The sequence below is a fragment of the Pyrus communis genome, chromosome 1, assembly GCF_963583255.1.
Source record: "Pyrus communis chromosome 1, drPyrComm1.1, whole genome shotgun sequence".
Lineage (NCBI taxonomy): Eukaryota > Viridiplantae > Streptophyta > Magnoliopsida > Rosales > Rosaceae > Pyrus > Pyrus communis.
The window spans coordinates 10,897,373-10,921,488 of record NC_084803.1 but is presented as its reverse complement, the minus strand read 5'-3'; the positions used below and the strand labels follow the sequence as shown (position 1 = coordinate 10,921,488).

At 36.4% G+C, this 24,116-nt stretch overlaps 3 protein-coding genes, 1 long non-coding RNA gene and 1 pseudogene across 5 annotated transcripts; 4 read left to right on the top strand and 1 right to left on the bottom strand.

The window, feature by feature from the left end:
* Positions 1-117: 117 nt before the first annotated feature.
* On the top strand, positions 118-7,780 carry LOC137730810 (phospholipase D alpha 1-like; annotated as a pseudogene).
* On the bottom strand, positions 1,452-5,585 carry LOC137730826 (uncharacterized). The gene is made up of 4 exons (XR_011068221.1): positions 5,063-5,585; positions 3,855-4,965; positions 2,329-3,768; positions 1,452-1,564 (listed from the first exon to the last, which is right to left on the bottom strand). It is a non-coding gene; the product is annotated as an uncharacterized lncRNA (long non-coding RNA).
* Positions 7,781-11,007: 3,227 nt separating the features above from the next.
* On the top strand, positions 11,008-11,821 carry LOC137718476 (uncharacterized). Its single transcript, XM_068458037.1, has 2 exons — positions 11,008-11,314; positions 11,419-11,821. The coding sequence occupies exons 1-2, from the start codon at positions 11,137-11,139 to the stop codon at positions 11,661-11,663; spliced, it is 423 nt and encodes a 140-aa protein (XP_068314138.1). The 5' UTR covers positions 11,008-11,136; the 3' UTR covers positions 11,664-11,821.
* A 5,118-nt stretch (positions 11,822-16,939) lies between these two features.
* LOC137746096 (uncharacterized) lies at positions 16,940-18,890 on the top strand. Of its 2 annotated transcripts, none has more exons than XM_068486163.1 (3): positions 16,940-17,048; positions 17,442-17,598; positions 18,342-18,890. In XM_068486163.1, the coding sequence occupies exons 2-3, from the start codon at positions 17,447-17,449 to the stop codon at positions 18,508-18,510; spliced, it is 321 nt and encodes a 106-aa protein (XP_068342264.1). In that variant the 5' UTR covers positions 16,940-17,048; positions 17,442-17,446; the 3' UTR covers positions 18,511-18,890. The 2 variants fall into 2 exon arrangements, with proteins under 2 accessions (XP_068342264.1, XP_068342272.1); XM_068486171.1 differs by having other exon boundaries at positions 16,964-17,048; positions 17,445-17,598.
* A 732-nt stretch (positions 18,891-19,622) lies between these two features.
* On the top strand, positions 19,623-23,826 carry LOC137709028 (uncharacterized). The gene is made up of 5 exons (XM_068448175.1): positions 19,623-19,923; positions 20,411-20,670; positions 21,388-21,478; positions 23,312-23,387; positions 23,491-23,826. Exons 1-5 carry the CDS (start codon positions 19,862-19,864, stop codon positions 23,542-23,544), a joined length of 543 nt encoding a protein of 180 aa, XP_068304276.1. The 5' UTR covers positions 19,623-19,861; the 3' UTR covers positions 23,545-23,826.
* Positions 23,827-24,116: the final 290 nt, after the last annotated feature.

Below are 24,116 nucleotides of genomic sequence, written 5' to 3'. Positions count from 1 at the left end.
AGGTTGGTCTGTATGTACTAAAATCACATTAGTAAGGGACCCAAAGAGGCAATAGCGATTGAAACAAGCTGCTAGCTAGCCTGTGTTCGATTTGCGGATACAGTTCCAGAGATCGATATGGCGGCGAAACCAGTGCTACTCCATGGAGTTCTCCATGCAACCATCTACGAGGTTGACAGGCTCATGGCTGGTGGTTGCTGCATTTTCTTCTGCAAGGTATAAATCTCTTTGTCCTTCTTCTCTCTGAATTGTGTTGTTTATCATGTTATTTCAGTTTTTAATTTTTCCGTCTCAAAACTCGATGATCAAGTCATAATTTATTTTTCCCTTAAACTTGTTTTGCTTTAGATTCATATATTATTATCTCTAACAATTCAATCATGATCCAAAATTTCTCATTATTTTCTTGCGCAATAAATTATTATGGCGTATTCACCGTTAGTTTTATTTCCGCATGAGAGGTGATAGTAGCATATTTCGACGAATCATTTCTTCAAAAAGAAGAAGAGTATTATGAAAACACTTATTTGAAATATCACATATCAAATTTGATTGTGGAATACAATTTTTTTTTGAAAAATTCTCCATGATATAATCAAACTTCCATGTTTGGCTGTGTGATTTCGTCCTGCAAAGTGGCTGCAACTACAGTACCATTTGCTGTATCTGTATTCCAACCTTCAGGGGACCATCATCCTAATTACAAGACATTTTCAACCTTGAGTCAATAATGGCATCTTGATCTATGCCCATAAATGACTCGCAAGTCGCCATGGCACTATTGATTTTTAGGATAAATTATAATAATGCTACCTGATTTTGGACTCATGTGATACTTGACCACTTAAATTTCATTTTGCGACATTTTACTAACTAAACATTTGATTTGTGCTTAAAAAGCTCGCCGTTAGTTTCAGAGTATTGTTATCGACACTCTAAAAATACCATATGCATTTCTTCCTATTTGAATTTTATCTTGGTACTTTCACAATTTCAGACAACAAAAAAAAAACATCCTCAACGGGTTGTGCGACCTCCTTTGACTTGCTAAATGTAACGTGAGAAATCTAACTTCAGTAAATGTCATGATTTAATTTCATTGCAGTTTCTTGGAGAGTCAGTAGGGTTTGGGAAAGGTTCCAGACTCTATGCAACAATTGATTTGGAAAATGTAAGAGTTGGACGAACTAGACTGCTTGAAAACTCAACGAAAAATCCCCAGTGGTGTGAATCTTTTCATATTTACTGTGCACACATGACTTCAAATGTTGTTTTCTCCATTAAAGAAGACAATGCTTTCGGGGCCAAAGTGATCGGAAGGGCTCACATGCCGGCTGCAGAACTCCTCAACAGCGAAGTAGTAGATAGATGGGTTAAGATCATCTATCACAACAAACCTCTGCATGCACGTTCGAAAATTCACGTGAAGTTGCGTTTCTTTAACATAAACCAGGAGTCGAATTGGTCTCGCGGAATAAGAAGTCCTGAATTCCAAGGAGTTCCATACATATTTTTCACTCAGAGGAATGGTTGCAGAGTTACCCCTTATCAAGATGCTCATGTCCTGGAAAATTTCACCCCAAAAATCCCTATTGCTGGTTCCAAGTGTTATGAACCGCACCGATGCTGGGAAGACATTTTTAATGGCATTTCTAATGCAAAACAGTTGATATACACACTACAAAAAAATATGGACATTGCACACTAAATTATCTGTGCCCTTTGAGGCCAAAGAGCCCCAACATATGTGTTTATAGACCAATAGTAACAGTGCAGCAACTAAGTTTCTATATGTGTCCTCTATGGGCATCACCTTTGATCAAAGAGCACAACAAGATATGCCGTGCTAAAAATTGTAAGCACAAATAAAGGTCCCTTTGTGCCCAGTTCTGACAAAGTTGTCAGATGACTGCCGCCACCCATGTTAGCACATTTATTGTTACTGTGCCCTATATGTCAACTATTTAAAAAAAAAAAAAAAAAAAAAAACACCGAAATCACCTACAAAATTAAAACAGCCCACAACCGCGAGCAGCTTCAAGCCAAGTAATTCTTTCCTTGAGAACCTAGATAATTAGTAAACTAACATTACTAGCAAAAAAGATGTACAAAACAACAAAAGTTTGGACAATCATTTAGGTTAAGGTCAAAAGCAGTGATAAATCTCAAAGCTATGACATTAATTTCTAAGAAAGATAGCAAGTGTCGGCAAATACACAGAGAAACTACAGAGACCACTTGGAAAAAAAATATCATAAATGTTCAGAGATGCAGCACATACACTATTCACAGATCAAGCTTTAGATCAGTGCAGGTAGATGAATATACCTTTCTTTCCTCAGATCTATGAACTTTGAGATCTCCGCATAGAACCCAGTATTGACAGCCCCTGCTCTGATAGCCTCTGAAAAATGACCATGAGTAGGAAATACACCGAGCAGTAGAACAAATTATCATATTGGATATCGCTGAAAAGGATGGAACTATAAATTTAGACTACCAAGACGCTCTTAAAACATCATTTACACAGAGCAACAAGAAATGAGTATGTAGTGGCTTCCAAATTTTCAAATTATGATTCTTTATCTCTATCTCATGAGTTGTTGTATATCCTTCCTCCCACAGATTAATCGGTGTAATTCTGCTATGCATACATGCACTTGTTTGTGATTGAAACATAAAGACTTTTGCCTGAAACTTTAGAAACATTCTTATATGGATGGCAAGCAATCCTCACACAAATTAGGACATACAAATAGAATCCAAAGTCCCAACAATATAATTCTCACTCTTTCAAATGTGAAGAAATAAAGAAAGAAAGATGCAGAATATCTCAAAATATGCCATTTCCTACAACAAATAACAAACCCGAATTTAAAGAACTTAGGAGATTAGTAGTTGGTCTGGAGTTTAATTGATAGAACACATAAGTGTAATGGAAACAAATTATAAACCTTGCGATGGGCATCAGAATTAACTATAAGATATAATCAAACTTTACCTTAATCTGAAAGCGCAAAACTTTATATAATACCCAGGCCTGTTAAGGAAAGTAATCTCAAACCACGTAAGCAGACATCAAGAAAAACCCAAACTTAGAAAGCTACAAAAAGGTCTACACATTGGAATAAGAAAAAGAGATTTGGTACAACTATCAGGCCCCAAACCGTTACTGTGGATGTTTACAAATTTAAAATGCAGCCCTGTTCACTAATTAACACTCAAAATTTAATGTTTCGCATGTTCCGATTTAATGTAGTATCAAAAAGGTAGTGCAATATCTTTAATTTGGCAACTCAACATAACAAAGTCAAATATAATTAAGGAAATAAAGATATGCAGAGATGTACTTACACAGAGAGCGGAGCAATTCGAGACCTACACTTAGATTCAAATCTCCTCTTCTTAGAATTAAGATGTACTGCATCCAAAAAATTAATGACCTCAAAAATGTTAAACTACATATTCAGAACATAATAAAAGAAATCTGAAATCAGAACTTCAAAAACATAAACACTTAACCCATATTCCTTTCAAAGTTTTTTCAAATTTGTCTCAGATCCTGTTTCCTATAACACCACAAATATGCCAAATAAGTACTCTACTTAAAAATTAAAATCTCATAGAAATTTGAAATCAAAATTGCTCAAAACATAAACACTTAACTATATTCCTTTGAAAGTTTCTACAAATTTCTCTCAGATCCTGTTTCCTATTAACACCACAACCATGCCAATTGAGGAGATATGATATCAACATCCTTTCCATCTAATAATCAAATGTAATAGAAGACGAGGCATTGTAAAAAAAAAGCAACAACTAAATGCTCATAAGACAATGTTGTAAATTAGTACATTTATGCGTACACACGAGTATATATGACATTGAACCTCAATTTTCCGGGCGGCCATAACCGTATATGGAACGTATTAAATCAGCCGAATGCTTCTGGAGAAGACCATTGCCAAGTTCTTGCATCAGACCGCTCAGCATTTATACCAATGTTAGAGAGTCCTGTGAGTAGGAATACCTAACTATATCCCAATGCAACTTATACTTGTTAGATACCGCCCGAGGCTGCTTCATACACATGTCATGAAGCTACAAGATATTCGGATGTACATCTTGTCCCACTCGAAGCCACAAATCATGTCCCTACCTACGACTTCGCTTCTTTCGTATTGCAGAAGTATCCCAAACAAAATCTTTCCTTGCATCAGTAAAAAATTTGATCTGATTTGGTTTGTGAATTAAAAAAATAATAATTAAATAAACATGACATTCGAAAAACCATCAGGATTACCTTCGCTCTCCTACACGATGCTAGAGTAGCCAAAAGGAAATACCAAGGAAACATACCATACTAAGAAGTACATAAACCAGGCAAGAAATTGAAGTCAAATTGAGAAAGCAACTCCACATTACAAGGAGCAAAGAAGCAGAACCCAACCCGATAAAGGATCGAAAAACTCTTACGACGTAGTCCTGCCAATAAATCGACAACAGGATAAACAGCCTCCCTGTCCTGGCGCACTCACTGCACAGCATCGGCCAATGCCGGTCTACAAAAATCCCGATTTCATCTCCACACCCACCGATTGCAGTTCGCTATCGTGAATAAATGTGTTTCTGTGACTGCAGCCATTTCCAAGCTTGTCTAGACAACCCTATATCCTCCATCACTACAAATATGAGCTTGTGAGTTCAGCCAGATTATAGTCGAATACAAACCCTGCTATCTATAATAATATCTTCGAAACTGAAATTGGTAAGAACCCAAACTCCGAGATGCTAAATCATCAATGAAGTCCATGGAACCGAGAGCAACCTAAATCCAAATCCGCTAAAATATCAAGCTGGAAAGGGGAAAAATCAGCTGAAATTCACGGGTTTGGAGTAAGGTAATAGGAATTTCGCCAAATCCTTTCCAAGAGTACTAGTTTGTCGCCCCCTTCGTACAAGAGCCTAGAAATTAAATAAGGCAAATAATTAAATTGAAAATTCAAAAATTAAAAAAAATTAAACGAAAAACTTACCCGTCAACAAAAAGGAAAAAACTAACACATCGCTCCCAGAGTGACCACGACTAAATCTCAGGTCAAGTATGCATGGTGTGCCATCGGCTAGTCAAGCAAGAACACGCGAGTAGGCGGCCAGTCTAAGTGAGTAGATCTTGGATCGACTACGAACAAACGGAGGTGAAGTTGATGATGGAAGCAGCGCCGAGACGTAGAAAGAAGGTCCATCGATTATTAGAGAAGGAAAGTCGACATTTGTGACCAGGAAGTGAGATGCGGCGAGACCTCCTCGAAGGAGCCAAAGAAGAATCCAGAGTGAGAGAGAGATAAGGAAATAGGAAAAATTGGGAAAAAAGTAAAGTGAGGTTTGGTTGGATTGGGAAAGGGATACAGGAGAGAGGCGGGGGAGGATTGAGGGAGAGAGAGAGGAGAGGAGAACTGTTCCGCTCTATTGGCGCTTGAAGGGACACAAAGTCTTCATTTGTGTCCTTAATTTTGTACCCAAAGGCCATTTTTCTTGTAGTGACATAGCAGGTTGGTCTCTATGTACTAAAATCACATTAGTAAGGGACCCAAAGAGGCAAATCCGGGGAGGTGATTTGACCCTCGTAGAGTTTCTTAAGAAGAAGGCAGATGAAGGAGTGAAAGTCCTAATGCTTGTGTGGGATGACAGAACTTCAGTGAAGTTGCTAAAGAGAGATGGAGTGATGGCTACTCATGATGAAGACACTGAAGGTTACTTCCACAACACAGCAGTTAATTGCGTGTTGTGTCCCCGAAACCCTGACAACGGGAATAGCATTGTCAATGATTTACAGGTGTCCACCATGTTTACGCATCACCAGAAGATTGTCGTGGTGGACAGTGAATTGCCTAATGGAGGAGGGTTGGAAAAGAGGAGGATTGTGAGCTTCATTGGTGGCATTGATCTTTGTGATGGAAGATATGACACACCTTCACATCCCATTTTCAGGACTTCAGACACAACACACAAGAATGATCTCCATCAGCCTAATTTTGGGGGCACTTCGATCACAAAAGGTGGTCCAAGGGAGGCTTGGCACGACATACATTGTCGATTGGAAGGGCCTATTGCGTGGGACGTCTTATTCAATTTTGAGCAAAGGTGAAGGAAGCAAGGTGGGAAGGACTTGCTTGTTGAACTCAGAGAGCTTGATGACACATTTATACCACCATCTCCGGTAATGTCCCCTCAAGACCATGATACATGGAATGTTCAGCTGTTTCGCTCCATCGATGGAGGAGCTGCATTTGGATTCCCTGACTCCCCCGAAGATGCTGCCAAGGCAGGCCTTGTCACCGGATAAAATCACGTGATTGATCGAAGCATTCAGGATGCTTACATCAATGCCATTCGGTGCGCAAAGTCTTTTATCTACATCGAAAATCAGTACTTTCTTGGAAGCTCTTTTGGATGGCATTCGGATTATGTTACCCTAAAAGTTAAGGAGGTTGGTGCTTTGCATCTGATCCCAAAGGAACTGTCACTAAAGATTGTTAGTAAGATTGAAGCCGGAGAAAGATTTACGGTTTACATTGTGATGCCAATGTGGCCAGAGGGCATCCCGGAAAGCCAAACCGCTCAGGCAATGTTGCATTGGCAGAGGATGACGATGGACATGATGTATAGGGACATTGTTCAAACTCTCAAAGTCAAGGGGATTGAGGCAAACCCTAAGGATTATTTGGCATTCTTTTGCCTTGGTAACCACGAGAAGAAGCTACCCGGAGAATATGAACCTCCGGAAAAACCAGAACATGGATCAGATTACAGTCGAGCACAACAAGCAAGGCGGTTCATGATCTATGTTCATGCCAAGGTGATGATAGGTAAGCCAATCTTATATCACATTCTTCTTAATTAACTATTCTAACTTTTAATTTAACTTAAAGAAAACACACATTGAGAAAAGCTCACTTCTACTCAATTTTTCTTCAGTTTTTCCTTTTTATTATTTCGAGTTTAGGTTCCAAACTTCATATTCGACCGAAATGTAATACTTGAAACCTGAAATCAAAGCTCCAAAGCGTGATTATGAACTCTAAATTATCAACTCTTTTTCAATAAACGGATCAAAGTAGAACAAAGTTGATAATAAGTGAGATTTTCTCGAAACATCCGTTCTTAAAAAAAAAGTGGACGTCCCTACAATAGAGTCATGGATTTGTATGCAGGACAAACATATACTGACTCAAGTGTTTGAAATGCGTTGCATAATTTGCAGTTGATGATGAGTACATAATCATTGGGTCCGCAAACATCAACCAAAGATCAATGGATGGAGCCAGGGATTCGGAGATTGCCATGGGGGCCTACCAACCCTATCATCTATCCACCGGAAAGCCAGCCCGGAGACAAATTCATGGCCTCAGAATGTCATTGTGGTATGAACACTAGGGCCTGCTTAATGACATCTTTCTTGAACCACAAAATGTGGAATGCATAAGAAAGGTGAACCAAATTGCAGACCGGCATTGGGACCTTTATTCATGTGACACATTGGATGGTGACTTGCCAGGGCATTTGCTTAGCTACCCCATTGCAGTTACTGAAAATGGAGAGGTCACAGAATTGCCCGGAACAGAATTTTTTCCGGACACCAAGGCTCGAATTCTCGGGTCGAAATCTGATTTGCTTCCTTCAGTCCTCACGACTTGGGAGTAAAAAGGTTTCTTCTCATTTTACTATGCTAAATGCATTGTAAATATGTGTTAATATAATAAGAAGTTACCTTACACAATTACAAAAGAAAATTACCGTAGATCGGATATCACAATTATTATTTTTATTAGCTACATATGTGATTGCAACATAAATTTGATCAAATATAATTATCTAGTGGAAATTTTGATGCTTGCATTTTATCAAATTTCTCTCTCTTGGTCTCTTTCTTTCGCCCTCTTCCCCACCTACCTCCTCCTCATAAATTTGTCCTTGCGTTATATTTTTATTTTTGTTTTCCCTCTTAAATTTCCTTTTATTTTGGTTGAAGTTGCTTTAGTTTTCAACATCACTTCTTTTGTTGATAAGAAATTTCGAAGATATATAACGACTATTGGTTGTGATGAGTGAGACCATCTTCATGAACACCCCTTCACATCTCTCCCTCTCAAAAACCCTATTGGAAAAAGAACATGAACATATTATCAACAACCATTTTTACAATTATTGGGATTTGATATTTTTTGGCACCATTAACATTAACACTTTAAAGGTGTTGCCAAGAAGAAAAAACTTCTAACACTTTAAGGTAGTCCTTGGTTACACTTATGGTTATAGAGTCACTTGATGAGTGAGATACTCACATGTATATTTCAAATCATAAATTGAAATAATACTGTATTAGACTTTTGACTTATCTTAACTCCTATTCAAAAAAAATTTATAGTCCAATCATATATTGCATACAGACAGCTATTTACAAGAATTTCTCACTAAATTAAAAGAAAAATGACTCATATTCATTATCACGAAAGTATTTGAATCTTTATCCATCATCTATATTAGGTTAAATATGTTGCCCGTACTATCTTCTCATATCTTCCATTTTTTCTCCTCCCTTGAATCGCTGCCAATATAATCCAAGCCAGATATGCTTGTTCCTTATCTTACTCAAACTATAAAAATATAAAATAATTCCTAACCAGTTATGTTCTGCATAATGTTGTTTATGTAGTCTTCTTCTATCCCATATTCTAAAATTTGGCCAACATCCAACCACAATCCAAGGCCTTTTGCTTATTGGCTTTTGGGAACCTAACAAGCCACACATGTAACATTCTGACTGAGTAATGTTAAACTGCTGAGGCATGCATGTGCTTGCTGCAAGCTTCCTACATACTTTATTTATTAATTAATTAATTTTTCATCGAAGCTATGAGAAAAACTAACATCGCATGGATATTTCATTATTGTGGGTTTTTATGTTAATAATACACAAAAACACCGCTATGTGATGTTTTATATAATTAATATAAAATATCATAATGATATTTTACTCATGTCATATAAGATGCTCTCAAACTCAAAACTTTTAATACTCCATTGGCCCTCAGTCGTTTTCCTATCTTCAACTAAATCTGACCATCAAGAACTCCAATATTTTGGCATGGAACGGCCTGACATGTCATGCATGACAACGGCTGCGTATATCAAAGAGAAAGAGAGAGGAAAAAAAAAAAAAAAAAAAAAGCCGTAATAATTGAGCCCCTTTATCTCAAGCTCCATTACATTCAAGAGTGCAATCCACCACTCTTCATCTCATCAAGGTCAAACAAATATTACCCGATTTCCTGCAGCATTTTGACCTGATTTACCACATCAAACTCATCCGTCACGATTCACAAAACAAGCCTCTTTTGGAAACAGCATCTTGATCGTTACGTCTTTTGTGTAGGTAGGAAACCCGAAGCTTTATGTGGTTAGCTATTGGTGTTAACAGGGTGCATTGCACGCAGCTACCATTCCATATTAATCCTCACATTGCCTAAGATTGTGAAAGTGACAAAAAGTAATGCTGTGGAAGAGTTAGTCCCCCTACTTTCCCATTTTCCAAGCTAGCAATTGACGTCACCATGAAACTTTCTTCCTCATTTGGCATTGCCGTGCGGTGCACAAGCAAAAGTTGCTTGCCGGACCACTCATCACAGAGAGAGAGAGAGAGAGAGAGAGCGACAAAGAACCTATCCCCCCCAATAAAAAGACACATTCAATTATACATAACAGATGTCAGTTAGACTAGTTTGTGAGAACAATGTGTTTGTCGTTTGGTATTTAAGTTTGCACTTTTTCCCGATAAATTATGGTACATCAAAAAATTGATGATCACGTTTAGAGCTGCTTCTAGAATCACTAAAATATTGCTAGCAAAAAAAAACTTAAATGGTTTTGGCAATGGCGGAGTTAGGAATTTTTTATCGAGTGGGCTAGCTTGAAAATTTACATTTTTATAAATAAAGAAACTTGATACCGTATTTTTCATATTATCAGCTAGCTTAAAAAAATTCAGAAGGTGAGCCAAAATTTTTTGTAATTAAACAAATACTTGTTCAATTTCAAACAAATCCAAACTTGTACATGTACAAGATGCGATGAGAAAAATGATGTATGAAAAAGAGATGGTTTGTAAACTGTATTATATAATTTTATATAGTTAAACCTAGAAAATTCGGATTAATGACTAAATATACGATGGACTACATTCGAAAATCAATCAAAATTACATGTAATATTTTATTTTTCACCGGAAGCTACCTAAACTACAGCCCACAGCAGCCCTTAACCTAGCTCTGCTAGTGGGTTTTGGGTCAAGCAATTCATGAAGAATCACCTTTGAAATATTTTTCTATGAAGCCCATTTATTTTTGGGTTTTATCACAAAAAATAATGCTAGGTAGATTATCTTTTTAAATCAAATTTACAACTTATGTGTTGTGTTACCAATAGAAAATAACTCACACTAATCAACACTTAATTATCAAATCATCAACAACCACGTCATATGATTTACAAAATTTTATTTAAACAAATCGTCTCCATGGCATTAACATATTACAAATGGTCTTTTATGTTTTGATAAGTCATTAGTTTGATCTTTTATTTTATGCTTCAAACCAGAAATACATATAAATATTGTAATCAATCTCATAATTTAATATCGAACAAAAGTAATTATATGAAAGCAGTCCTAAACAAACCCGTCTTGTGAAAAAAAAGGAAATTCCACATTTATAAAAATGCCGACATTCACAAGTGAAAAAAGAAGACAAAAAAAATCAAAGAAAAAGAAAGAAAAACTCATGACCATTGACCAATGGCTGATTAAAGAAATTTAAAACAATAATCATATTCACATGTTGTTCTCCCACTGCAACCACCATAACTATTTATCTCCCCCTCGCCCCACTCCCCCCCACCCCCTCTCCTCTCTCCCTCTGCCCCCATTATATTATACCACGATTCATACTCCCACACTTGTCTCTCCTTCTTTCATCCAAACTCTACTTCTTTCTGCTTTCTGTTTCTTTTATCTGCCTCCAAATCCCAATTGGGTTTTCTGTTTCTTCCTACTTCTTGGTTTTCTTGCAGAAAAAGATCATGTCTTCAGTGCTGGGCTCTCAAGGGGTGGTTTTGGCCACCGCCATGGCGGTTTCCGGCACCGTCATCCTCCTCGCCCTCCGCCTCCAGAAGTCCCTACCCAATTCTCACGGATACCCAGTTGATCAAATTACCCATCAGTCCTCCCCTCAAATTCTACGATCCTGTATATCTTCTGGTATGCTTAACATTCAATCCTCTGTTTTACTCTGTTTTCTGTGTTTCAAGGATAATTGGGTAATTTCATACATGTCTGACTTTCTTTTGCTGGTGAGTTTGCAGATGGAAAGAAGAGGAGGAAGAAGAACAAGAGGGTGCACTTTGCAGAGGACGTCGTGGATCCGATTGGAGACAATCAGGAGTTTAGACGGCAGCACCAGATAATTCCCACTGCTTTTTCCAAATCTCCAACTTCTTCTGCTGCAACTTCCCAGAAATACAGAGGATCAATGCCTGCAAACCGGGCGGCTCTGTACAATGGAATTCTCAGGGATCGTGGCGGTCACCGGTTGGCCTACTCCTACTGATTAATTCCCACATCTTTTCTGTATATTTTTGGGGTTGATTTTCTGTAAAGATCGAATCTTTCTTTTCTTTTTTTTCCTTTAATTTGTACAAATTTTGGTTTTGTTCTTTTGCTGATGAGAAGTTAAGTAGGTTGGAAGGCATATTCGGAATCGTATGCAGTGATGGGTCCCACAGGTTTTGGTTAGTTGCTGCCGTTTTATGTTTCTTCTTGTAACATGATTGGGTACATGGCGGAGTCCCTGTTAATACCAAAATATTTGTTGATATTTTACAAAAGAGTTCTAGTATGTTTCGATGTATGACATTGAACAAAATAAATGTTTTGACATGCAGTTAAAAGTATTATAATATACCTTATGTCGGCGCATGCTAGAAAATTTCGAAAATTTGATTCTTAATTTTTTTGAGATTTTTATAGGCAACTGTGAAATTTCAACAAAGACTTAAACCTTTTTGCATCTATTGGTATCAAATATATAGCAACCAAGAGATGGAAAAGAAATAGTTGAATTACAAATAGTCTGGCAAGTTCCAACAATGATGATGACAAATTCAAGTGGTCATATTGCTATGTGTTAAGGTTTTCTATCCCATGACTTGGATGGCTTCTAGATAACTAAGAAACCTTGACGTTAGGTAAAACCTTTCATCAGATGAACTACTACAAGAAAGAAGATAAATTCGACCGAAGACTTTAGAGGCCATTACAAGACAGCTCGACTGGGAAGTAGTATATCTTATAAGAAAAAATTAGGTGTTAAGTGTGACTATGTGTGACATGGGTTGGTGGTTAGGACTTGAGAGAAGACTTTATTCATTCCAACATGTCATTCCTACTTACATGCTAAACACTTTCACACTTGGTGTAGAAGGTTGACTTCTTTTGTTGCTTAGTTTTTAATGAATTATTTATGCATACGTGATAATTCTTTATTTGCTAATGGAGAATCACAAGCAATTCTTTACACATACATACAATATTAGAGAGAGAAATCAAACTAATAACTTTGAGCGCAAAATAAACGATTTTAACCAAGTGCGCTGTAATTGTCTGCCCACAACTCTGCCAGGGGCTGACCGGAGCTCTCAGTAATGTCTGTACGCATGCGAGAGTACATGCATAGTGTGAACACAGCCATGTGGCTGGATGCTTCCTCTGTCAATTTAAGGAAGACTTTTGCGTATTTGACCTAATGAAACCTTGGATTGGAAGCAAAGCCAACTGTATGCGTAACTAAACAGAAAACATAAAATTATTGCCTGATCTTCATCTTAGCATAATTAATTGATTCCCAATCAACGTGGACATATAAATAAAATGTCATTAAGCCCGATTAGTTTGACCAGTTATGCTTTAACATGTTATATACTCGATTAATACTTCGTATATTAAAGCGTCATACGTTTTAACTTAAGCATTGTGTAGATTTTTCTTAAGAATACGCATGAATATAAAAGCAGCAAAACCCTGTAGAGTAGGTTAATCAAGCAGGATGGGCAACTGAAGTTTTTTCCTTGTGTGTGGGCTCGCGGAGCGTGTCCCAGACCAGATGTAATATGTCCCCGTCCTTTTTCTACGTTTTTTAATATCTGATTTGTTTTAGTCTGTTATTAAATTACAATTTGCCACAAACTAGCTACTACATCTCAAATATCCAAAGTTTTCGTTACTGAACCTACTCATTCGAGTGTCACCAATGAAAATTGAAAACCCAAGGTATTAGGGTTTTGATTGGACAAGTCATTTGTCAAAAGCCTGCACTAATGCATGAGCCAATCCTACTTCTCCATTGTAAAAGATAAAAAAAAATGCTAATATACGCAACGTAGTAACATTCTCGCTGTAGTCGGTTTCTCATTAATACGAGTCTTTTATATACGGCTCACATGCACCGTGACATCCTTTGTGTTTTGTTTGACTTGATGAATAATATTGAATCAATTTGGTTTGACTGAATTATACCTTAATTAATCCACTTCAAAAATTATAAATTGAAGGAATATATATGTACGTACCATTGATTCCTTCGCGTGTACAACAAGAAATGGAGAATGGTCCCGGTTCAATTTTGGGACCAAGGTCAGTGGCAGGTCAAAAATGGAGATTCCGTGTGCAAATGAGCTAAATGTGAGTACAACGTATGGATCGAACAATAATTGGAAATAGAGTCGTAGATGTTTCGAATTAGACTGTATGTTGTAACAAGTTTCGTGAATATCTGTCAGTTCAATATTATGCAAATTAGAGCTCTTACATTTTTCACATCTCCAACACAATATATATTACATGCATAGTAGTGCTCAAACGTTAATTCCTTACTTGATTTGTCAGTTCACAATGTAATCTCATGATCTGAGGACCTAAAAATGGAAGTTCATAACATGGATCACATTTTTTTAATAGTCAAACGAGCGATGAATGTTGTATTATCTTACTAATTGGTTAACGTTTTATGGTTATTAATTACATGATGCCATGTATAGTAGTTGTGATGATCATATGATAAAAGACATATAGTTAATGGTTCACTTGGATTGGATGAGCAAAGCCCCAATTATAGATTCCAACTTACTGATACAATTTTATCTTCAAAAGCGAGTCACGTGTTGGTCACGTGCCAGTATTTGATGACAAAATAAATGAAACATCTAATGTGACAGTGATAGGTTAATTTGTTAATTTCAAATAGTTTCAGGATTAATTTATCATAAAAATAATTCAAATATCAACTTCAACTTGAATAATAGTTCTGGAAATCAAACGATACTCCTAAGTTAATGGTGAAATTGTATTTTACTAATATACAGTGGAAGATGACCAAAATACATCACAATATTTGTCCATTCACCCATCAACAGCGCAGTAAAAAAGGAGCATGACATCTGCAAAATTTATATTAGATGCTTCCTCCATCAACTTTCTCAGTGACCTCATTAACTTTATAAACATTTTTCTATGTAAAGTGTAAACCACAAAGGCGAAAGAGAGAGGAGAGGCTTTCATCTCAGTGGTCCATGGCTTGCTCTTGGCCCTCCATTTAGTCAATAAAATGACCCACTGCTTTTGCTTTAATTAAGTAACTTTCATTAACTAAATTAATCTTAATATTAGTATTTTAATTGCAACAATGTGCTCATAATTTCGTGGCTCTGCCATAATGTACTTTAATAAAATGATGATTAGTAGGAAGTAGTCGAACAACCATGCTATATTTTTCAACAAATCAGATGCCAACATGTTTAATTTAATATATTAGTTGAAATGACTTCTTGTAATTTGGCATATTAGGTGGGAAAAGGCGAAAGCTAGCTAGGAAACTTCGTCTTGTCCAAATATGGGAACCAGAAAATCAATAAGTTTTTATAGGCAACGAAAATAGAAATTACATAGTGTATCATTTTACTTGTTAAAAAAAAATTGTATTTTTTAGTTACAGCACATGATTTTTTGTTACTCTCAAACATTTGCGAGAGGGGAAAGCAGTTGCTGACAAATTAGCAATTTTGGACTTCTCTCGTCTTCTCTTGTTTGACATGATGCTTCTTCTATAAAGATTCATTTAGATTTGTTGGTCATATCGAATTACAGGTTTATCTTATCTTCTTAATGTGTGATTTCTTTTTTATCTAATCATTTTGGATTTTTCTTTTTGTTTTGTTGCTTAACTTTCAGTTAACCTTTTAGGTTTTATTTTAGAGATGTTTGATCCTATGTCTCCCCCTCTTTTACTTGTATTTTCTTTTTCAAGAGGAGTAAAGTTTATGTCCGTTCTCTTTTTTGGTATTTTCATTTAAAAAAAAAGTAAGGTTTATGTCCATCCTCTTTTTTTGGTTTTTATTTTTTGCTAACTTTTTCGTCTTTTCATACCAATAAAATTCTCTCAAAGGTTCTTCCAAAAAATAATAATTTACTTATTGTAAAAGTAAACGATATGATTCGTATGTGATACTTTTAAGTTATATTAATAAAATAATAAAATAGACTTGATATAATTTGAGTAAAGTAAATAAGAACCACATGTGATGATATTTTGAATAAACCAAAAAATTGTTGATTGAAATCAAATCAGTTTGTCACAACTAAAAGTAGCTTAATTATTTAACCCCAAAAAGTAGCTAAAGTAAATGTATTTTTTGTGTAGAAGATAAGGATCATGAGCAAGCAGTGCTACCAGTAGTGTTGATAATTAGTTAATTAATTGAAGTTAAATCCTCCTAACTTCTTTGATTAGTGGCCATGACGTCGAGGGTTCAATCATACTCACAAGTTAATGTTGGAACATCCCTAACATATACAAATATTCTTTTAGATTCCGCAAATCAAACGCATTTGTTTGTAATTTGCCAGCAAATTTTATCCATCCAGCGGAAAACATTTAACCAATTAACTCGTGTTCTAATCATGCTTGTCAATTATTTGTTTATTATCTTTGATTTATTTATTTTTATCATTTAGCCTCCCACGTTTTGTTTGTTTCTGCCATCAACTTAAGACCATTGGCCACAGTCAACGATCATGGTCATCTACTCATGGTGCCTCTCTAAACTAGAGTGCTTCAGAAGTGAGATGAGAAGAGGGGAAGAAGTGGTGGAAGTTTTTTTTTTTTTTTTTTTTTACTATTTAATATATTTTTGACATGTTTACTTTAGAATGAAAATTGAAATTATGCCGATTCTTACATTTTAAATGTTTGCTAAATATTGGTGTTGGAATTGTTAAGATTCATGATTTTTCATGTCACATGTTTAATAGTGAAAAACATAATGTGAGTTTTATATCCAACATCTTAAAAATAAGGATCTGATCAATTACAAAAGGCTAGTTAATCCCATAGCGATTCTTTTTTTTCCATTTTCTTATTCGACAATTATGCTAACAAGTAGCTCATGGTTAATTATCAATTTATTTATTTATTTATTTGATAACTAAACAGTCTCCAAATCAAGTGAATTTTTTTTGACAAGGTCTTTAGATGATAAAGATAATGATTAATTTTGATTATAACATTTATGCAATAAAATATTGTCACATTGTCACATTATTACTAATCCATTATGAGGTTTAGCCTAATCTCTCATCGCTTTAGTATAATAGTATCACTTGTTTAAAAGAAAAAAAGAATGGCAATGTCCCTTATTTCAACAAAAAAAAAAAAAAAGAGTTTCAAGTAAAACATGGGCCTTATGAAAATGATTTGAGTCCACCACAAATTGGGCTACACACTAGGCCCAACATACTTAGTTCACGGAAACAGAAGTTTTACACTCTAGCACGCAGACAAGACACAGAAGGAAGAATACGAAGAAGAATCAGTCACTGACACTGCAGAAAAAGAGAGGCGGTGCAATTTTTTTAGCAGCCAAACGCCGCCGTCAGCCACCAGGTACTTGTCCTCCATTGATGTACACAGTTACGTATAGAAGTTCAGCTGTTAATTATGCTTAATTCACTCCGCTAATTACATTATTTTACAGTAATCATTTCTATATGCTGCTAGGGTTTCTTTTCTAAATTGGTCCCCTTTCAGAACTTGGTATTTAGGGTTTTACATTTCCAATCCAAAAGTCAGCATCTTTATTGTTAAATATAGATTGTTAATATATTGTGGATTGGGATGGATGCAAAATCTGAAATTGTGACTGACTGCTCTGCAAGCTGCTTGTTCAATTCGCAATTTGGCAACCATTTTCTGTTTCAAGTTACGACGTCGCGAGCACGATTGGGTGGGTGCTGAATTTGATGGTTTGTTAAATATCTGTTTCTCTGTTTTTATCAGTAGCCATGAAGGTGCGTTCATCTGTGAAGAAGATGTGTGAGTTTTGTAAGACTGTGAAGCGTCGTGGGCGTGTTTTTGTGATTTGCACAGCCAATCCCAAGCATAAGCAAAGACAGGGCATGTCGACATTGGCGTATGAAGGCACGGTGTCCTCCGTGTAAGCTCCCTTCATGCATTCATTTCTCTTCTTTTTTTTTTAGCATTTGTATGTTTAATTTGACAATTTTTTTCTATTGCGCCTAGTTTAAGGGACAAGTCTTATATAGAATCTCGAATGTTAAGCACCCATATTATAAGAAAGAGCAATACTTGTTTGTCGAATTTGGTGTCTCTCGCGCTCAATCCAAATCTTCCATAAAGCTGCGTTACCCTTGCCTATTGTAAACTTGTACATATTTCATTCTTTCGTTGGGTAGTTTAACAAAGTGATTCTTGGCTTGGCATAGACACACATTTAAGCACACAAAAAGAAGCTTCCTAATTCCTACTATATGCCGGCAATTTTTATGGAGTGAAGGATTTAGGTTACTGCCCTCTCTAATTTTTGCTCGTGAGCTGGTAATTTCCATCTTTTACACCATTTTATCTAGCTTGAATGCGCCGTGTCTAGTCTTTCATGCGAGCTTATCTATAATGATAATTTTTGTTGATAGGAAAATAGCTGTTGATTTGAATTTTTCATTGTTCTGATCAAATATTAACAGAGATATGTGCAAGGATTTTATACATTTCAGAACATGTTACTAGTTGCTGTAGAATTCTGTTATGTTGGGTGGTTTTTGTTTCCCGCTTCTCGTTTTATTCTCTCTGTTACAGTAAAGTATCAATTTACTAAAGAAATCTGATGTGACAATGGATGGATTTCCGAATTTTCCAGTTGAATGTTTGCATCATTTTCAGGTTTGCGGAGACTAGTTCCAAGCTGGAGAACAACTCTGGTCGCACCTTGCAGGCAGGTTTGGCCTCTCTGATACCCAAAAAGCCAGAACCCCCTATGCCCTCTATGCCCACTACGATTCTCGGATGGAGGGTGCGCCTGGCATCCATGCTGTCCAGAAACACCAATTAGCTTCAAAACTTGAAACCGGACGACAGCGAACTTGATCCAAGTTTTTAGGTTCTTTTCTTTGGTTATGTCATACATATTCAAATTGTTATAAGCTATTCTATTTTCTCTTCGATTTTATCGTTTAGTCTGATACCGCATAATTTAGTCCGTGTCTCCCTCGCTTTCTGGTATGTGTAAACTTGCCGTGCAAGAGATTTTAATGGCAGCGACCTTCACCTGCTCGATTTATATAATTCCGGAATGGGATGCCTTGAGTTGTAAAGGACGCCTTTTTCGGAATCAGACGGTATGAAAGTGAGACATGGTTTGGAATCTGTATGTTGCTAGTTTTCGTATGTCATTTCAAAAGATCATATGGAACCAAAATTTTCCTACTTAAAGTTGAAGATAATGAAAAGAAAAAATTGTAACTTTAGAAATCATGCAGGCAGGTCTACCAGCTCCCGTTCTTAATTCATATCCAAAAGGCAGAGGCCCCTCTATGTGTTTCTTATTTGACAAAAATCAAAAGCTAAAATAGCCAATTATGCATGTTTCTATAATACTCGCACACCTAAACGCTCTAAATAATGCATCACAACACTTCTTATTAAGGCGTTTAATATTGTTCAACAACCAAAAAGAAGCAGGCGTTGATCCGGGCAATTGGTTAGGGTAATTTGTCTGCACGTTCAAGATCAGTTCACTCTCACGTTTGTGATTGTGACCGTGTTAGTAATGGGACCTAATTGTTCGACATCCTTTCGTTACAAGCTGGTTTTACCTATGTATTCTTAACAATTAGTATCTGAGCCTAATTTTACCATGCAGTAAGATTCAAGCTTCACAGAAGGAAACCTATGGATTAAAATAATCGACGTTAATGATGCGTGGATTTATGGAGTCATTGAATGTTGGTAGAGTGGTCCGACGAGGAAGTTGAGTACGAAAGCGTGGTGAAATGTCTTAACATTCCGTCTCCTTGCACTCAAGTTCGATTTATCTCCCGTTAAATAACTCAAAACGACGTCGTCTCTCGTCCCACCAGTCGACAACAGCGCACACGGTTATCAGAACAAAACAAGTGGGAAGAAAGAAACCGCAACGCCCAGCAACGTATTTAATTAATTAATTTCACTTTTTCAAAAAAAAAAAAAAAACCTTGATCCAAAAGCTACCAATCGAAAACAACTGCTTCCCCCACTTCTTTTTCACGTGGAATTTCCCTCTCACTTTCTCACCAATTCGATTCCCAATCTTCCCTGTAAATCCGGAAACCCTAACCCTCCAAATTCTCATCAATTCTTTCGCGGATGAAAACCGATTCCTAGCCGTTGAATTTTCCCGGCAAAGCTCCAGACTCAGGAACTCAATGGCGGCGACGCTCAACACCTCCATGGCGGCCTGGATCCGCCACTTACTCGCTTGCATGGGGTAAGTCTTCGCTTACACTTCACGGGAAATTATCTGCCATTTTTGGTAGTTATTTGCATTTGGGTTCTTCCAGAATCTGTTAGTTTTGGAAGGTTTGACTTGTTAACCAAAATCTGTTATTTTTGGAAGGTTTGACTTGTTTCTGACTTGGTTGTAGACTTGTAGTAAAGATTTTGACTTTCTAAGTGTGGAAATAAGTATCGGATTGAAAGTATGTCAAGTAACAAATTTATCATCTGGGTTCTGAAAATTTGGGACTTTATTGCAAGCTTAGATTAAAAAGTAGTTCAAAAACAAGAAATTTATGATACGGATTTCGAAAATTTGAAGAATTTTTGGTAACAGTGGCATGCTCATCTGGTGTACTGAGTAATTTTACCTCAAGATTTATGCATCTAAATTTGTATTAAAAAATCGATGGTGTGTAGTTTGTGTTTTGGTGGAGTTTATTCTGCAGTGTGCTTTAACCTGGGTTTTAACAGAGCAGTGGTTGTTTTGGATGCTGCACTAAACCCACACCAATTACTGCTGTCGATGAGCCTTCGAAGGGATTGAGAATTCAAGGGCGAAGTGTTAAGAAACCGGGCATCTCGGATGACTTTTGGAGCAGCAGTACTTATGATTTGGACAATAGTGCCGTTCAATCCCAGAGAAGCATCTCATCCATCAGCACATCCAACCAGACCCTCAACTTTGGCAGTGTGGCTGGTAGTAGCACAAGCAGCCAATCCGACTTTGTAAATAATGGCAAGTTTTTGTTGTATGTTATTTACAGCATTCTTATTTTGGTCTGGTAATTGTGCATAAGTATTTCGCAGCTTGCCATATTGAATTAATACCAACAAAACAGGATCTGTGTCGTAATACATAAACTCAAACTGTGTTTGATAATACTTAGTAGTCAAAGACATTTCTGATTTTTTTATGTTTCTTTTTGGCAAATATATGCTTGTAAATACCTTTGGTGCTAACATGTTTGGCCCTAACTGAGATGCTAATAATTTTCTTCTAAACGTAGAGGCCTGGCTAAGAGAGAAACGGTGCTTGAGAAAAACTGGGAAGCAATGTGAATAGAATTGGGATGAGATGTTTCACGAGGGGAAATCTTTTTTATAGTTGAGTTACAAATTCATTAACTGGTGAAACAAAGGTTTCACAAATGAATGTTGACACAACCAATTAACTTCACATAAACCTTGGCTTTAACATGTGTGTTAGGTCATGTAAATTTTAGAATTTGCGAAGTATGTTTTTATTATATGTGAAGTATAGTTGTTCTTCTACATCTTGTATCTGTATATAACCTTACGTTTGATGGCCATGCTATGTATTATCTACTTATGGTGCTGGAACTTCTTTTCACCTACCCTCACTCTAATTTGGTATCATCAGTATTCATGCCCTTGTGAGCTTTCATGTTTGTAAGTGTATAGGTTATTGACTTGCAACATTTCGTAACTACAGGTCTTGTTCTATGGAACCAGAACAGGCTTGAGTGGATCGGAAGTGGCAACCCTAGGAATCAAATTCCAAAAAGTCGGGAAACCAGAGTAAGGTATGTTACTTGTGCTTTTATAACTTAGGTTGTGACTGCACTCTGAGTCGGGGTCCATTAGTTTTGAGTAATGTAAGTGCATCCACTGCTTTAAATCAAAGTAATGACCCTTGTTGTTTAACTAGTTTGCTGAAGCTACTCTTTTTATTTCTCTTTAACTATATCATTTATCCCTTTTAGCTTAATACTTTTGATAGGATTTTTAGGTACCTGCGCAAAGAGGTTAAAATCACTTTAAAATATTTGCAAGAGTACAAGGTTATCATAGTTTAGCAGCTCAAGTAAGGTTGTTTTCCGCAGGGATTATTTAAAACAATTTATGAAAAACCCTAATCTTAGTTAATTATTTGCAAACAAAGATTGGAAAATGTTGATTTTGAATTTAAAAGTAATAAAAACGAATTTTAATAAAAGTAATTTAAGAAAAACAACTAGTAACCAATTAAGAATAAATCAAATAAAAAAGAAAAGGTTTTGAGAAATAAATTTGGAAAAGCACTAGGGTTCAGCCGTCACCTTAACAATCCTATGTAGTTCTTCCAATTACTTATAAATTACCCGTGCATATTTTGAATGTTAGGTTTTCTATATTCTACTTGGAACCTCCAACATAGAACGTGTATCTAACATGCAACCCGTCCGGACGTTCGGATCAAATATGAACATGAAAGACTCATTAAGTTTTATGAAAACCCTTTGAAAAACCATGCAACCCTTAAGACGTGGTGTTCATCTTAAGTGAAATTACAATTATTAATCACAAGAAGCCAGCGCCAATTTCAAGGAACCTTCCAACCAAAATTGCATCAAATTACTTTCTAAATGTCCTAATGGTCTCGAATCACTAAGACACTTAGATAGTTTAAAACAGTAATTAATAATTCAAAACATGCATGCATAATATCATAAGTAAATTGAAAAGAAACTACATATTCTTGCTAAGGCTCGAGGCTTCGCCCTAGCACAAGAACTTAGTTATGAACAATCATAATAAAAACTAAAGAAAATATTTTAACTAGGAAAAGGATTGAAAACACCTTGTAGGTAAAAAGTCTAAAGTTCTCCAAAATAATGCTAAATTCTCTCAATGTTGTATCCCCCCAGAACCCTAATGGCTAAAAAGCCTTATTTATGCTACTCCAAATCAAAACCCTCATAGAAAAGGTTTTTTAAAAACTAGGAAATAAAATAACGAAAGGATAACTAGAAATTACATTCCTATTCTGACTAGGAAATCTGCCCATCAAAAAGATAGCCACGTTTCTGGACCTTCAGGGCTCTAAAACAGGCCTAAAACGACTCAAACTAATGATTAGGACATCCTCTTCAAGTTCCAAGAAGAGGCCAAGTCCAAAATCCATCATCTTCCAGCCCAAAAGTCGCAAATAAGCTCTGCAGCCCAATCTGCCAGCACTGTGCGCTGGGCATAAATTAATTCGCCACGATCAGATGCTTCAGGATAAAATTATGAAATTTTGACACAACCTTCTTGACAGATTCACGAACCCGCTTCAATTGGAATCACTCAAAAATTCCACCGTTTGATTACTTTATGCTCGAAACAAGTTTGCATGTCCTACATTAAAAACAAATAGCAAAGCATCAAAATCTCACCAAAATAATAACCAAAATATACCAAGAATAGGGAATAATATATAATATAAAATCGACTCATCAACTTTTACCATATTTGCTGGTGAATTAAATGATCTCATGAATGGCGGAAATCCCGTAAGCAGGTGTATCTAGTAGACATATTTTATTTAACTGTGCTTTGCATTTTAATTTGCCTTGATCTTTCTCCCAGTGGTCGACTAACTATGTCCTTTGCAGTTGGAATGCAACTTATGAAAGATTGGTTGGAACCAAACAGAGACAGTCACCTTATGCGCAACGCATTCCTTTGTCTGTAAGTCTTCGTTTTCCTTTGGTGGGAATTCTGCTTGATTTTTTGTATTGCATTTAGTTAGTTCATCATCCTGTTGTAATGCTAATTGGGTTGGTATTAACAGGACATGGTAGAATTTCTCGTGGAAGTATGGGAGCAGGAGGGTCTGTACGATTGAGTGAATACCAGAATCCGCCTTTTAACGTGAGGAAGATACTTTTGTCTTTGTAAATCTGAGAGGTGTGTCTAGATGGACGGGGCAAAGAAGGAATTCGATACAACGACCATATGTTTCAAGTTTAACTGTAATATTTTCATCCTTTCTGCTCCCTTTTGTAACCATGTAATTGTGGAAAATGTCGTCTGCCACGCATAACTGAATACAGAAGCAGCAGTTAGCTTTTCCTTGTGTGAATACAAAAGTTAAAAAAGAGGGTTTCAAAATATACACCTAGATTCATGGTGATCTTTGTGTCCATAATGTTTGTTCGTTTCTTTCCTTTTCCCAAATGTGTATCCATTTTCTTTCAGGAGGTGATTTTCGCACTATTTTTCTCCTCCTTTGCACCGCCATTTATTTTCGGCTATTGGATTGAACGAGTCAATAGGTAAATGAATAGGGGTGTGGAGAGATGGAGCGTGTGAAAATTGTTTCGCTTCTTTTTTCCGTGCGTTTCTATTTCTAGGTGGAAAAGCAACACTGGCTCTTTTTCTTCCTATCTTTCTTGACAATCTTGTTAGGTCTGTATT

Excerpts from the sequence above, each read along its gene's own strand:
- LOC137718476 (XM_068458037.1), top strand. The coding sequence starts at position 11,137 with ATGTCTTCAGTGCTGGGCTCTCAAGGGGTGGTTTTGGCCACCGCCATG. Across the intron at positions 11,315-11,418 it reads ACGATCCTGTATATCTTCTG|ATGGAAAGAAGAGGAGGAAG; the intron begins GTATGCTTAACA and ends GTGAGTTTGCAG.
- LOC137746096 (XM_068486163.1), top strand. The coding sequence starts at position 17,447 with ATGAAGGTGCGTTCATCTGTGAAGAAGATGTGTGAGTTTTGTAAGACT. Across the intron at positions 17,599-18,341 it reads GAAGGCACGGTGTCCTCCGT|GTTTGCGGAGACTAGTTCCA; the intron begins GTAAGCTCCCTT and ends CATCATTTTCAG.
- LOC137709028 (XM_068448175.1), top strand. The coding sequence starts at position 19,862 with ATGGCGGCGACGCTCAACACCTCCATGGCGGCCTGGATCCGCCACTTA. Across the intron at positions 19,924-20,410 it reads CACTTACTCGCTTGCATGGG|TGGTTGTTTTGGATGCTGCA; the intron begins GTAAGTCTTCGC and ends TTAACAGAGCAG. Across the intron at positions 20,671-21,387 it reads ATCCGACTTTGTAAATAATG|GTCTTGTTCTATGGAACCAG; the intron begins GCAAGTTTTTGT and ends TCGTAACTACAG.